The sequence below is a fragment of the Camarhynchus parvulus genome, unplaced genomic scaffold (assembly GCF_901933205.1).
Source record: "Camarhynchus parvulus unplaced genomic scaffold, STF_HiC, whole genome shotgun sequence".
Classification (NCBI taxonomy): domain Eukaryota; kingdom Metazoa; phylum Chordata; class Aves; order Passeriformes; family Thraupidae; genus Camarhynchus; species Camarhynchus parvulus.
Genome location: NW_022148336.1, coordinates 224,517 through 238,540, shown reverse-complemented (window position 1 = coordinate 238,540; position 14,024 = coordinate 224,517). Strand labels below are relative to the sequence as shown.

The window sequence follows — 14,024 nt, the reverse complement described above, 5'->3', positions numbered from 1 at the left end:
GCACCCAGCGAATCCCAAAAGGCGCCGGGTCCCTTCTACGCCTCCTCACAGCGCCCAAGGACCCCAAACCCCACATAACAATTGTCCTGAAAATAAATCCGTGAAAAGGAGCCAATCAGAGAATGCGCTATACAATTTTCACCCAATGAGAGCGTGGAGCGTTTATGACTCCCCTGTTGCCGGGCAGATCCGCAGCGCTCCCCACCCGCACCCCACCTGCGCTCTCTGCCGGGGCTGTTTGGGGAGGCCTAGCCCTGAGCCCAGCTCTGCCCCAGCCCGACCTACCCCGGCTCCATCCCGGCTCCTCCCGCGGGAAGCGACGGCGTTGGGATAAGGAGGGGCCAAGAGTACGCGCCAGGCCCGGGGTGAGCAGGGGAAGGGAGGGAGGAGGAGGAGGAGGAGTGTCGTGGAAAAGAAGGGCCGGAGAGAAGAGGAGAGGGAGGCAGGATTAGGAAGGAGGGAAGCGGTGGGAGCGATGGAAGAGGAGACGGGGTAGGAGGAGCGGGAGGAAGAGGAGGAAAAGATTAAGAGAAGAAGAAGGAAAAGGAGGATCGGTATGGAGAACGCGGGGGCCGCCGCTCGCTCTGTCCGCCGCCGCCGCGGGAGCGGCGGCTCCGCCTCGCATCCCGCAGGTGAGCGGGGACGGGGAGCTCGCCCCAAACCTCTCGGGGGATCCCCGAGCGCGATTTTCCCTGGGGGGTGTTTGGAGCTGGCAGCTTCCAGAATTGAGCCCCAAATGTCGTAAGGATCTCGGGGAGGGTTTCATTACAAAATAAAAGGGAAAGAAAAACAGTCCAGGGAAACTTCTCTGCCTCAGCTAGCTAAACTAAAAAGTAGAGGAGCACCATGTTCTGCCCCATCCGTGCCCAGATGTCACAGTGCAGTTCTGTGCTCCAGCAGAATGTGGAGGAGTGAGAGCAGGCTGATAACAAACTCTGTGCTGCTTCTTCTCCCCGCCTTCACTCTCAGAGCCAGTCTTGAAGGCACAGAATGTAATATCTAGCATAAACAGAACACACAAACAAATTGGTGACACAAGCATCTTAACGTCAGCCTGAGACAACCAGAGAATCAGGGGAGAAGACAAACTTCCCCCCCCCCCCCCCCCTCACCAGGAGGATCAGGCAGCCAGAGATCCAGCTCTGAGATGGTAGAGAAGCTTCAGGCTGGGGAGAAGCCACACAAGTGTTTGGAATGTGGGAAGGGCTTCAGGTACAGCTCCAACCTGATCCAGCACCAGGTGATCCACACTGGGGAACAGCCCTTCGAGTGTGGGGAGTGTGGGAAGAGCTTCAGCAGCAGCTCCGAGCTGAGGGCACACTGCCACATCCACTCTGGGGAGAGGCCCTGCAAGTGCCCCGAGTGTGGGAAGAGCTTTGTGCACTGCACCAACTCCATCCCCCATGGGAGTATCCACACTGGATGATCCCCATTGAGCCCTGTTGGGCAGAGCCCTGGTGATCCGTGGTCCTGGTGATCTGTGTTTGGTGAATGGAATGTGTTGGAGAGATTTCTTTCCTTTCTCCTTGTCCTGCTGTCATTTGGCTGGAAATACATTCACTCACTGTACCCTGGCTGAGTCTGTTTTGCCTGTGCTGGTGCTCAGGACGGGATCTCTCCCGGTCTTTCTCTGCCATCCTGGCCCTTTCCTTGTATTTCTGGTCCCTGTGCAGTCACAGAGGGCAGGGACAGAGCGGTTTTGGTGATTCCTGGCATTCTGGCAGGACCAGCCCAGTCCCAGGGATTCCAAGGGACTTTTTGGGGGTTGCTCCATTTGTGGGACATCCCCGCTGGAGGAGGGTGTTCCCCCTTGTCCCGATCCGACCCAGGGGGGTACAGATGGCGGGGTTGATTTTTTAGGTGCAAAATAACCAGAAAGGCACAGAGGATTTACAGCAACAAATCAGATACAGTTTTATTGAAAATCACAGCAGAATGGCGTTGGTGAAAGGGGGGGAACCGGAGAGAAGAGGAAAAGACAAGGAAAAAGAGGGAGGAAGGAAAGGGATATGGGTCATAGCTATCAAAACCGTGGTCTTGCTTCTCGCGGTCCAGCCGTCAGAAGTTCAGCAGGGTACCAGGTCTTGGGGAGATCTCGAAAGGACGGCTGTTCTGGGACCCTAATTATACTGTCTTTCGTTGGGGGAAGGGAATCGATTTCACAACCGAAATCACGAAAAGGGGAGGAAGGACACAGAACTCGGGGTACAGGTACTCGGAGTCCAGATAACTAGCAGAAACCATTGTTTTCGTGCTTCAGTGCTCGCGCTTCAGTTCTGGGCAATTTTCCCCCCTCCCGACAGCACAGCTCTCCCTCCCCACCACCGAGCTGGGGGGGGCAAGTTTTGGTAATTCAGTCCCAGTCTTTACAAGAAGGTACATGGGGGTCTGGTGATACAGGGTCTTCTTGTCTTGATCCTTCGATGAAGAAGCCCGCATCTTTGTTTATTTGTCACGATGGTTGAAGGCAGGCCAGGGGGGGTCTCCTTGTTGGAAATGGGCCATATGCATAGTCCAAAGCCAGCCAGGCCGAGAGGCGGGGAGTCCAGATCCATTGTTTGGAATCAGGGGGCAGAATGTCCCATGAAGTCGACAGGTAACTACCTATGGAGACAGGTAGCTAAGAGGCACATAACTTCCCCACCCTGCACTGGCTCAGCAGGTTTTTCGGTGGTCTTTTTGGCAATCGTGAGGCAGAAAAAATGCAGGATTTCGGACAGACTCTCACACCCCTTCTGCAGCTGCAGTCCTCAGGCAGTGCTCAGCCAAGCAGAGAATGCCCTCACCTGGGGCCTCATTTATGGGCACACCTGAGCCCCTGGACATCTCTGTCTCCATTTTGGGATTGAGCTTCTGGAGATCTCCGACCCCATTTTTGGGACTGTATGGGGATGGCTTGGCCTGGTTTTGGTAGAGGGGCAGCTACAGGTATGGTTTCTGAGAGGAGCTGCTGAAATCCTCCTGGTGGCTCCAAAGATGGAAGTGCCAGCTGCAGAGATTCACGGGGATACAGAGATCCCCCCACAGCCCCCGGAGGAGCCTGCACTGGAGCAGAGTGCTGTCACCCCATGGCCAGAGGGCCCCGCTGGAGCAGCCTGTCCTGGCAGGACTGACCCCGGGGCACAGTGACCCACGCTGCAGCACTTGGAGGGGGCTGTGCCCCATGGGATGGACTCAGCTTGGAGAAATTCCTGGAGAACTTTCCTATGGGAGGGACTCCAGTATTGAGCACGAAAATTATTCCTGTCCCTGAGCAGAGGGAGAAGCCATGGGGGATGAACTGAGCATGGTCTCATTCCCTGTCTCCCTGGACTGTCAGAGTAGGAGGTGCAGCTGGAAGGAGGGAGGCATGAGGGAAGAAGCTGTTTTGAAGGGGTTTTCTTCTATGTCTCACTATCCTGCTCTGAGTTTGTTAGCAATAAATTCAATTAATATCTCCACTTTTGAGCCTGTTTTGCCCATGATGGTGTTTGATGAGGGAACTGTTGTGGTCCTTATCTCAACTCCTGAACCCCTGGTTAAATTTTGTCTCCTCTCTCCGGCTGCGGAGGGCAGTGAGAGAGCGGCTTTGGTGGGTGCCCAGCATCCGGCCAGCGTCACCGCACTCCAGTGGGACATGTCCTCGTGTGGCCCTGTGCTATGGTGACGCTGTTGCTGTTGCATTTGCCTTTCTTATGATTTTATCTTTTGCATTAAATGCTTGTGAAGCGCCCCCGGTGTCCCTCGCGTTCCCCTGGCTCCGGCAGTCCCGTCCCTTCCCCCGCTCCCCCTGCCACGTTCCATCCCGGCTGGAGGAGACTTGGAGCTGCCGTGGGGGCCGTGGGGCTGCCCCGGGGGCTGCGGCCCGAGCCGGGGCCCCTTCCCAGAGCTCCCGGTCTGCCCTTGAGCCTGGAGCAGCCAGCGAGGGCTTCAGCTGGGACAGCAGAGAGGCGCTGCTGGGGGTCCCACATCACTTCGGTTTGGCTGGTACCGCACTGATGAAGATGCTGATCAGATGCCCTGATGCTCCTAATTAGGGGTAGGAGAAGTGAGGCTCCAGGGCTTCCCGCTGAGCCGGAGCCACCGAAGCCGCGGTGCCGGGAAAGCCGTGGTAAGAGCTGCGGAGAAGTTTGTTTGTGTTTTCAGCTCAATCCCGCCCGGGCCCGTTCCAGGGCTGTTCCTCAGCTCCGGCTTTGCCCTCACGCAGCCCGGGCGGCCCTGAGAGCGCGGGGCGGGGCTGTGCCGTGTGCAGAGCCCGGCCCTGGCTGCGATTGGGCGATGGTGCCGTCAGTCGTGGTTGTGTCGCGCTGATTGGTGGGAGCGGGGCGGAGCAGGGCCCCGGGGGCGGGCTGAGGGCAGCCGTGGCTGGGCAGCGGCGCCATTGGCGGAGCGTGTGTGCGGGCCCGGGAGCGGCGGCAGCGGCCGGAGCGCGGTGAGGCGGCGGCGGAGCTCGGAGGCGGCCGCAGCGCAGGTGGGAGCCGCGCTGGGTTGTGCGGGGGCTCGGGGCTGGCTGCGGGCCTCGGGGGCGGCAGGGGGCTCAGGCGGGTTCGTTGTGCCGTGTCCGGCCCGTGCTGCCGCTGGCGTGAGGGCGCTGCGGGAGGGGCTGCCCGCGGTCTCCTTGCGGCCGCTGCCTCGGCAGGAGCCGCTGCCGGAGCAGCGCTGGCTCGGCCCGGTTCCTGTGGCTGGGACAGAGGTGGCTGCCCCGTGGCCGGGGCTGTGCGGGGAAATTCCCGTGGCCGGAGGTTTCTGTGGCCAGAGGAGCCAGAGGAGTCCTGTAAAAGTGACTTTATTGCTGAGCAGAGGGAGAGGCCGTGGGACATTTGCCGTGCGGTCTCTGCCATTGTTGTAGTTCGCAGCCTCCTTTTTGTCCTCATTTTCCCAGCCTCATCTCCCTCTCCCTTTGCCCACTGGCTGAGGTATTTGGAAGGTTCAGACTTCCTGATCTGCCTACTGCATGTCTCCCTTAAGATGCAAACCCTCCCCCCCATATAACATCCGCTATTCGTGGTTCTGTTAAGTCTTTTTTCTGCTCGAGGCTGAGGAATTCAGCGGGACTTAGTCTGAGCAGCAGTCTATGTTAATTAGTAACATTTTCTGAAACTGATGGTTTGTCCCGTTACTACAAGTCCTTGGCCCTATCTCCAGGCAGATTCTCACACTGACTTATTTTTTTCTTACTGGGTCCTCTTTGGTTTTGGGATTGTTTTTAATTACCTCATTCCCTGTCCTTCTGTAGCCGTTTCTGGATCAGGAGGCCTGGCTGCTACCTGTGAGAAACGACTGCTCATTTAAAAATTTTAAAGCTTTATTAAACTAAAACAAACACAACAAAGGACTGAATACGGTAAAAGGGAGAGTGCTGCCAGCATGGCTGTCTGCCAGATGCTCATCCACTAAATGGCTGCTCCACCTTTTCTACGCTGGTGTCTCATCAGTCAACCCTGGCACCTCCCAAATGCCAGTCAAGTCTTCCTTGCCGTCATTGGTGGAGAACTTCATGCAACTCGATTGGAGGTGAGGTGTTCCCCATTTCTACCTGCCCCATGCTAGGGGCACGTGTGCCCGCCCACGTGACCCCGACAACGCTGACAACCGAGGCTCTCAAGTGGCAGCAGTACACGAGGGGATAGGGAACAACGAGGAGAACAGAGGTTGTCCAAATAATAAACTACAATAGCATAACCACGCATCAACAAAACTTCTCTTAACATACACAAAATATTAATCCCTTAATTCCAAGAGCCAATCATCATATTATCCTCTACAACAATCCCCTTGCTCACCTTCTGCATGAGCCGCACTCTCAAGGTGTCGAGGATGGTGAAAAGATGAGAGTTGTTGTAGCACATCAGAGGAGAAACAGCATTCGTTTAACCCATGGTCTGCCAGGGAGCAACAAAACTGTGTCCAATTCCCATCCTATTCACATTTGGATTGGTGCATGAGCTGCTTTCTTTTTTCCTTTGTTTTCTGTTTTTCTACTTTTCCATTGTCATCTCCTTGCAAACAGCAGTTTGAGTCATTTAATTTTCCACAAACTCCTCCTCTTTCTGCTAACAGATGATCTGATCCCATCCCGTGGTGAAATGTTGTGTTCCTCATTTCAGTGGATTGTTCAGCAGGAAGGTCAGGAGCTGGAGCTGTCTGGTTGGTTATTATTTTGAGGATCTCTTGTAATCTAATGATGCCCTTGAAATGAGAAATGGGTTCTGTGGCTCCTGATATGAATTGGTTCGGGTTCCCAGGGGCTGATCCATGGTGTTGTAGGATTTGTTCTGCTGGCTGTTCATCTTTTCCCCATTTTGGGGCACTTCCTCAGGAGCCAGGGCTGCATCAATTGATGACTTTTCTCTAATTAAATCATCAAATACTTGGATTCCTAACTGATTTCCCTGAATTTTTGGTAGCAAAAATCCCCAGTGCTCTGATACACCCTGTATGGAATAGTCAGTGACAGCACATGTTGGAGTGGGCAGAGGGATGATTCCCCCCCAACTTATTTTAGTGAAGTTTTCACAACATTCTCCATTTGCTGTTTCCCTTTGCAGCTTCACCCGTTTCTGTTGCAGGGTCAGATATCGTCACCCTGGGCTCTGCCTTGAGCTGTGCAAATTCCATCAGTGCAGGCAGGCAGAGCTTGGGGTGAGGGGCAGAGGGAATCAGCCCAGTTCTCCTCCCCCCCACCATAAGAGGCCCAGGTACATTGTCCACACTTTGCCCCAGCAGTGTTAAACTGAACCTTGTGTTCCAGTGCAGCAATCTGGTATCTCATGTATTTCCTCCCCTCCACTGCTTTTATTTTTCTGCTTTTTAAACAATATTCTGTTAACTGTTTATAAGGTAAAGGGTCACCTTTAATGCTCTTCTAGGTTTTAAAATGCAGCCTAAAGTGAATATGGAAGAACCCATAACAAAATTTTGCCATCACTAAGGGCTATGTATACACATACACAAAAATCTCCCAACGGAATAAAAATTTCTGCTACTTCCCTTAAGAATAAAAATTGGTTCTCACACCCCTGGCCCAAACATATCTGACAATATTAAAGTAGGATTGTTAAGAAAAAAACATTCTGATGTTGTAATCTTAGTACTGAATCTGGAGGAAGAACAAAAACTCTCCAACAATATTTTTAGTGTTAAATAATCAAGGCATTACTTTATTCTGGCCAGGATGTGCAACAGAAATAATTTCATCCACACATAGCCCGGCTGTGCAGAGAATAGCATTCCATGACAGGTGAGTTTTACTAGATTTTCCCTAGACTTTCTACAGTCTGACCCAATATAAATCCATTGGTTTAATGTTCATTGTTTTGAGGTTGGGTCATTCTTAGTATTTGGTTTCCTATAGGACCCGGATTTCTTTGCTTCTGATGTTAATTCGGTCCACACTCCTGGATTTCCTTCTCAGCCTTTTCCAGCCCAGGTGTCTCCAGCTCTGCCGGGGGCAGTGTCTGGGGTAGCTGTTGGTTGGTGTTTGCTGCTGGACATTGATGTTTTGTTGCTGGTTGTTACCTTTGTGGGTATCTTTTGGGCTATTCCCAGTCTATTAATATGTTAAGCTCATCTCTGTTGAGTGCTGTCACATCCTATAAAAAAATAATTCAAAACTCCTTTCCTCAAAGCCAAGGCAAATGAAGCGCAAGTAGAGAAATAATTTTTTTTAATAAATTAAATTTGAAATTATTATTTTTTAAAGTACCTAATAAGTGATGCAGTGGTTGCTGAAGCAGTCAGAAATGCTTTTGCCCCCCTGTTAGGTGCCATGGTGTCAGCAGATGATATTGAAGCCTTCCTGCTCAGGGCATTTCAGTGCCAGGCTCTCACAAGCACCCACAGCTCCGCGGGTTGAGCTGAGCATGGGGCGGTGACCTGTACTGTGTCTGATTCCCCTTCCTTAATAACAGCCTGTCTTGTAGCTCTTTTCCCTTCTGCTGCCCTTGCAGAGCCATCCACAAACACATTTTCTCCCTCAGGCCAGGGAATGTCCCATCAATTTCTCCCAGCCTGGGTCTGGAGCTCTGTTCCTTGAGTGCAGTCCTGGGTTCCTTGCCAGCCCCTCTCCAGGCTGTTCAAACAGGAGGCTGGGTTAAACCCTTGCCCTGTCCTCAGTTCTAAATCCTCCTGTGCCATTGAACAAGTTTCATACTGTAATAACCGAGCCCTGCTCATCCATTTAGAGGCTCTTCTGGTTGTCAGGGCTTTAACTTGATGCCGGACTTGAACTATAGGAGACCCTCCTGTTGTCAATTTTCAGGCCTCAGTTCCCATGAAAGCTGTGTCTACACAATTCTGCAGAAAATGAGGCCACTCTGACCACTGGGTTAAACATTTTAGCAGAAGAATTCCTTTGGCTTGGCCCTGTTTAACATTCACTTACATTTTATTTTCCCTGTCTAGGAGGGCCACGGAAGGAGCCTCAGTTTATCTGCTTTCTAACACTTGAAAATTCTGCTTTTCTTCTGCAGTCCATCCTTCTGGTTTCTTGACTGGCAAGACAGGAGTGTTGTAGGGAGAGATCCGTGGCTCCAAAAGCCCTGCCTTGAGCAGGGACTCAATACCAGGCTGTAAGACCTTTCTTCCCTCTTGGAATAGGGAATCGTTAAAGTAATTCAATAAATTTTGCAATATAAATTTGCATTCACACATTTGCTATAAAATCCATTCCAAGAAATTATAATCACAATTAGGAGCAAGCAAAAATTCATGCTTTTTAAACCTGTACACCACATGTACTAATAGTGGTTGAAGAAAACACACCTGCTCATTTTTCCCACTTACCCTCTGAATAATCAAAGAACTTCCTGTCAATTTCCCCCCCTTACATCTGAGATTCAGAGTGGGTTAAGAGGCCCCTGTGTCCATCAGGAAAGGCCTCCTCTCAGTGCAGACCCACCTGAATGTTCTCAAGGGCTCCAGTGTGGAGGGTCCCTGGTGTGATGGGAGCTGTGACAGCCCTGCCAATCCATGTCCATCAAGGGGTGGACTTGCTGGTCCTGCGGGTGCTGCTGTCTCTGCTTGCAGTGTCCTTGTGCCCTGCAGCTGGAGCCCTGATTCCTTGCCAGGGGCTGTTTGGGTGGGCTCTCCCCTGCCGAGGAGGGCAATGCCTGTGCCAGGTGCTTGTGGCCGAGCCCGTGCCCTGGGTGCTGGGGCCCCCTTGGGCCCTGGGGTTGATCCCTGAGGGGCTGTAGGAACTGTGCCCTGGCCTTTGCCTTCAGCTTGGCCTTTTTCTGCTCCCTTCTTGCATTCACCTGCTGTGCCTTTGTGCCCAAGTGCTGCAGGGCCTTCTTGTGCCCCTCCTGCAGCTCCCCTCAGTGCCTGTGGGTGCTCATCCTCTGACAGCTGCTGAGCTTTCTGCAAAATCATTAGTTTCTCCAGCGACCCCAACAAAACCCTTAAAAGAAAATCCAGATCCTTCCATGTACAATCCCCATTTCCCAGATGTTCCTTGGTCCCTGTGCTCAGGGTGCCCTCCCCAGCCCGTATCCCAGAGCCGGTCCCTGTCCTGCCGCAGTGTCCAAAGGCGCCCCCGGCGGCAGGGCCGGCAGCTCCACGGGGCCGGGCAGCGGCCGGGCGTCCCGCAGCCTCCTGGGGGCCGGGGGCCACTGCCGGCCCTGCCCGGGCTGGTGGGCTCAGGCAGCGCCCGGCGCTGAGCCCCGGCTGCCCCACAGCCCCGACCCGGCCCCGCAGCTCGGCACAGGCCCCCAGCCCGTGCTCCCGGTCCTGCACCTCTGCGCCCGATGCTGCTGCTGCCCAGCTCAGAGAAACCCCCTGAAACCCTGACCTCCTTGTTTTCCTCTCCTGGAAACTGGGAATAGAAAAGGATCTATAATTTCATCACCTGGAAATTTTTGACGATAAGATGGTGCTGAACATTCCGAATCCTCATGATTCATTCTTTTCCTTCTCTTTTCCATCTTCCTTTTTCATACCACAGAGATTCCTCCTGCTGCTTCTTGCCTTAACCATATTGCTGCACACTCCCCTTCACCCAATCCATTCCCAGCACACCAACACCATCCATCCCCTGTTGTCCAAATCCCTTCTCCACTTCCCTTATTGCCCCTCCGTGTGTCCATGTCCTTAATTACCTCTGGGTGAATGTGGAAACTACCTCAACATTATCCCCTTTTTTATCACATATGAGAATAATGGCTCTGTTAAGTCTTTGTTCTTTTTCTGGAGAGTCAGGAATTTAGCAGGACCTTGGCTGAGCAGGAGTCTATGTCAAATAATAACATTTTCTGGAACTGATGGTTTCTCCTGTCACTTCCTTATCTACAAGTCCCTTCCTCTGTCTCAAAGGAGATGCACACCATTTTTGTGGACACTTTCATTCTTTTCAACACCATGGGAACAGGGGGGAGAAGCCATAAAAGGGAGTTTAGGACACTAAAACTGCGAGGGACAGGGGAGGTTCAGCCCTAAACTGAGCCGGATGGAAGCTGGGTTTTAGAGGGGGTGATAGACAAAGGATAGGAGAGGTGGATAACGGGAGGGGGGACAGCAGGAAAGGGGTTCCCATGGTGGTCCCTTTGTGTCCCCATCACTCAATCCCTGGAGCAATTCCCCAGGGCTGTGGGAGGGGATGGATCTGCACTGGGGGGTTCCCCAACCCCTTGTCCATCCTTGGGGAGCTCCTTGGTGGTTCCCCCCACCCAGCAGCCGGTGATGCTTTTTCAGCTGTGGGGCAGAGGGGGGGTGGGAAAGGGGATCTGGGTTGGTCACGGAGGAGGAGGGGAGGTGGAGAGGAGAAGGAGGAGCAGGAAGAGGAACAGAAGGAGAAGCACAAGTTTCCGTCCTGCTGGTGACTAAGGAGGGGGAGCTCACCCCAAATGTATCAGGGATTCCTCCAGAGGTTCTTCTAGGGGAAGTGTTTGGAGTTGGAAGATTCCAGAATTGAGATCCGAATATCTTTGTGGTCCCTGGGAGGCCTTGTGGTTCTGTGGGGGAAGGTTTGAGTCTTGCAGTACCTGAAAGCTGAATCACAGATTCCACTCTGGGGGGTATTTGGGGATCCACAAGATGATCACCAAGTACTGGCAGGAGAAGCACATCAGTCTTGGGGCCCCCCAGGAGAGTGGTGGAGGGGAAATGCAGGACCCCTGGAGTGGTGAGAGTGGAGAGGGGCAGTCCCATAGCTGTTGGACCCACAGCATCCTGAAGGGTGGAGGAGAAGATTCTGGAGTTGGGGGACTCCTGGGATCCATCTGTCAGAACCCAGGACATCCCTCTGGCTGTCCTGAGGAGCCAAGACCCCTGCCAGGGGTCTCAGAGACCCTGGCACAGAGCCCAAAACACCTGTGGTTTTGATTATGACCCATGGAGCAAGTTACCAACCTTGTATGAAGATCAGCAGGCCACAACAGTTTAAGTAGAATATTAGTGAAGTTATCATGGGGTGGAAAAGTAGATTTTGGGGTTTTTGGTATGGGGGTTCAGGAGGCAAGATGGAGGGAACTGGGTGTGTCCAGCCTTTCTCCTTCTTCTTCTTGGCCTCCATCTTCTGCTGTGATGTTGGCACCTACAGATTGGTTTAGAGTAGAAGCTCACTGCCTAACATAGGTGATAGGTATTGGGAAGTAATTGTAAACATTGCATACGTAGTTTTTAGTATAAAGACATAACACTGCACTGGGGGCAGGCAGAGTGCCTTGGACTGTCTTGCTGAGCTGACCTCGGCAGGCCAGGACAAAATTTTTTATACATAAGATAAAATAAACAACCTTGAGGTTGAGAAATTAAGAGCCCTGACTCCTTCTTCAAGCGCCGGGCTGGGAAAAGAGACTTTCGAACTTTTCTCGGGGTCGCTCTGACCAGCTAGAGATCTCGACATCCATGAAACCCTCTAATAGGGAGTCAGGGGAGAAGGGATCACTGGGACCCTCAAATACCCTGGGTCATCTGTAAGCAAGACCCCAGAATAGAGGAGCCACAGGAACCCCATCAGCCAAGGGAAGGGAAACCCCAAAACCCAGAGTGGAGAAACAAGAGAGGTGAATCTCCTCTGAGGATTTTTTTGGGGGCTGAACCTTTGTGTTTTGGAGGTTTTTATGGACACAAAATATCTGGTCACTTCCTGAGAGGAACTTGGGCAGGAGGAACCCCAGCCTAAGGTGTTCCCCTATTGTTCCTCCCCCCAGACCAAGATTTGTCATTCCCAAGCCTTGGGCCAATGGAGGAGAAGGAGGAGCCCCAGAGATGCTGCACGAGGAGGGGCTGCAAACCCAGCCCAGGGAGCTGCAAGAAGGAAGGACCCCCTATGTGCCAGAAAGGTGGTGCAAGGTCCAGCCAGAGCTCAGAGATGGTGGAGAAGCCCCACAAGTGCTTGGAATGTGGGAAGGGCTTCAGCCGGAACTCCCACCTGGTCCGGCACCAGATGATCCACACTGGGGAACAGGTGGAACAACCCTACAAGTGTGGGGAATGTGGGAAGACCTTCAGAGACAGCTCCAACCTGATCCGGCACCTGAGGATCCACACTGGGGAACGGCCCTACGAGTGTTATTTGTGTAAGAAGAGCTTCAGACAGAGCTGCAGCCTGATGGAACACCAGAGGATCCACACTGGGGAAAAGCCCTACGAGTGCTTGGAATGTGGGAAGAGCTTTGGGTGGCACTCCGACCTGATCCGGCACCGGAGAACCCACACTGGCGAGAGGCCCTACGAGTGTTCTGAGTGTGGGAAGAGGTTTCGGAGCAAGTCCCATGTCCTCCTGCATCAGCGGACTCACACAGACGAGAGGCCCTTCCTCTGCCCCGACTGTGGGAAGGGCTTCAACCGCAACTCCCATCTCACCCTGCACCGGCGCATCCACACCGGGGAGAGGCCCTATGAGTGTGGGGAGTGTGGGAAGAGCTTCTCCAGCAGCTCGGGCTTGACCCAACACCAACGGACACACCAGTAAGGGAAGCCCTGTGAATGTTCCAAGTGCAGGAAGAGCTTCATGAACTACTTCAACTCCATCCCCTGTGGAGACTCAGGGGCCTGCCAGTGGGGCTGTAATGCCTCAATTCTGGAGGGGCAGAAACAAGCAAGGAGAAACAACCCTCTGAGGTTAGGGTTAGAGGAGCCTCCCTCCCACAGGCCTCTGTAGACACATGTAATGTGTTAAATGTCATTGGTTTATCCAATTTACATTACCCCTGTTCAGCCCCTTTTTACTATATTTGTATCCCCCTAGAACATTCTTCCCTCACCTGATCCCCATTGGCCCGAGGTTGCTGCAGTGTTCTGTTCCTGTTATCCCATTGGTTCCCCTAGTTTGCTGCCCTTCCTCTGCGCCACTTTTCCGTGTTTCCATTAGTTCTTGGCCTTCAAATCCACCCCTTTTTCCATATTTAACCCTGTGTCCCCCACCCTGCTGGGTCTTTGTCCCTGGGCCTTTTCCTGGCAATAAAGGGCTTTTGGATCTCCAAAGAAAGACCTGTCCCTCCCCTCCCCTCCTTTGCCATCTCCTTTAGCAAGCGTGCTCCAGGCCTTGAAAGCGCAGGTTGCTCTCTGGGACTTGTTGAAGCGCAACACTTCAGTCTCCCATTGGAGGATCCACAGTGGATGATCCCCAGTGACCCCCGTTGGGAAGAGCTCTGGTGACCCCTGTTCTGCATGATCTCCATTGGGTGTGGGGAAGGTGTTGGAGAGATTTCTTTCCCTTCTCCTTGTCCTGCTGTGATTTGGTTGGTAGTAAATTCACTCGCTGCACCCAGGCTGGGTTTTTTTTTTTTGTGCTGGTGCTAGGATGGGATTTGGTGTGGTGTGGTCTCTTGTCTTTTTTGCCATCCTGGCCTTTTCCTTGTATTTCCTCTCCCTGTGCCATTGCTGAGGGAAGACAGAGCGTTTTGGGGCTCCCGCATTCTCCCAGCCCAGCTCCGGTTCGGCTTTTGGGGTTCATTTGCAGGTCGTTGTGCATGGCCCCCAGCCACCCATCTTGGAGTTCAGTTGAGTTCCTGAATATCTGGAACCCCATTTTTAGAGCTGTTTTGGGTTTGCACAGCCTGTGTTTTTATAGCAGGGGTGCTCCAGGGGTGGGTTCTGAGAGAAGC

The 14,024-nt window shown here is 53.0% G+C and overlaps 1 protein-coding gene across 1 annotated transcript; it reads left to right on the top strand.

Annotated features, from left to right (window-relative positions):
- The first annotated feature begins 4,334 nt into the window (after positions 1–4,334).
- LOC115916564 (zinc finger protein 239-like) lies at positions 4,335–13,696 on the top strand. Its single transcript, XM_030970291.1, is given in 2 exon segments — positions 4,335–4,450; positions 12,126–13,696. A coding segment is annotated over 1 exon segment (921 nt). The 5' UTR covers positions 4,335–4,450; positions 12,126–12,157; the 3' UTR covers positions 13,079–13,696.
- The last annotated feature ends 328 nt before the right edge of the window (positions 13,697–14,024 follow it).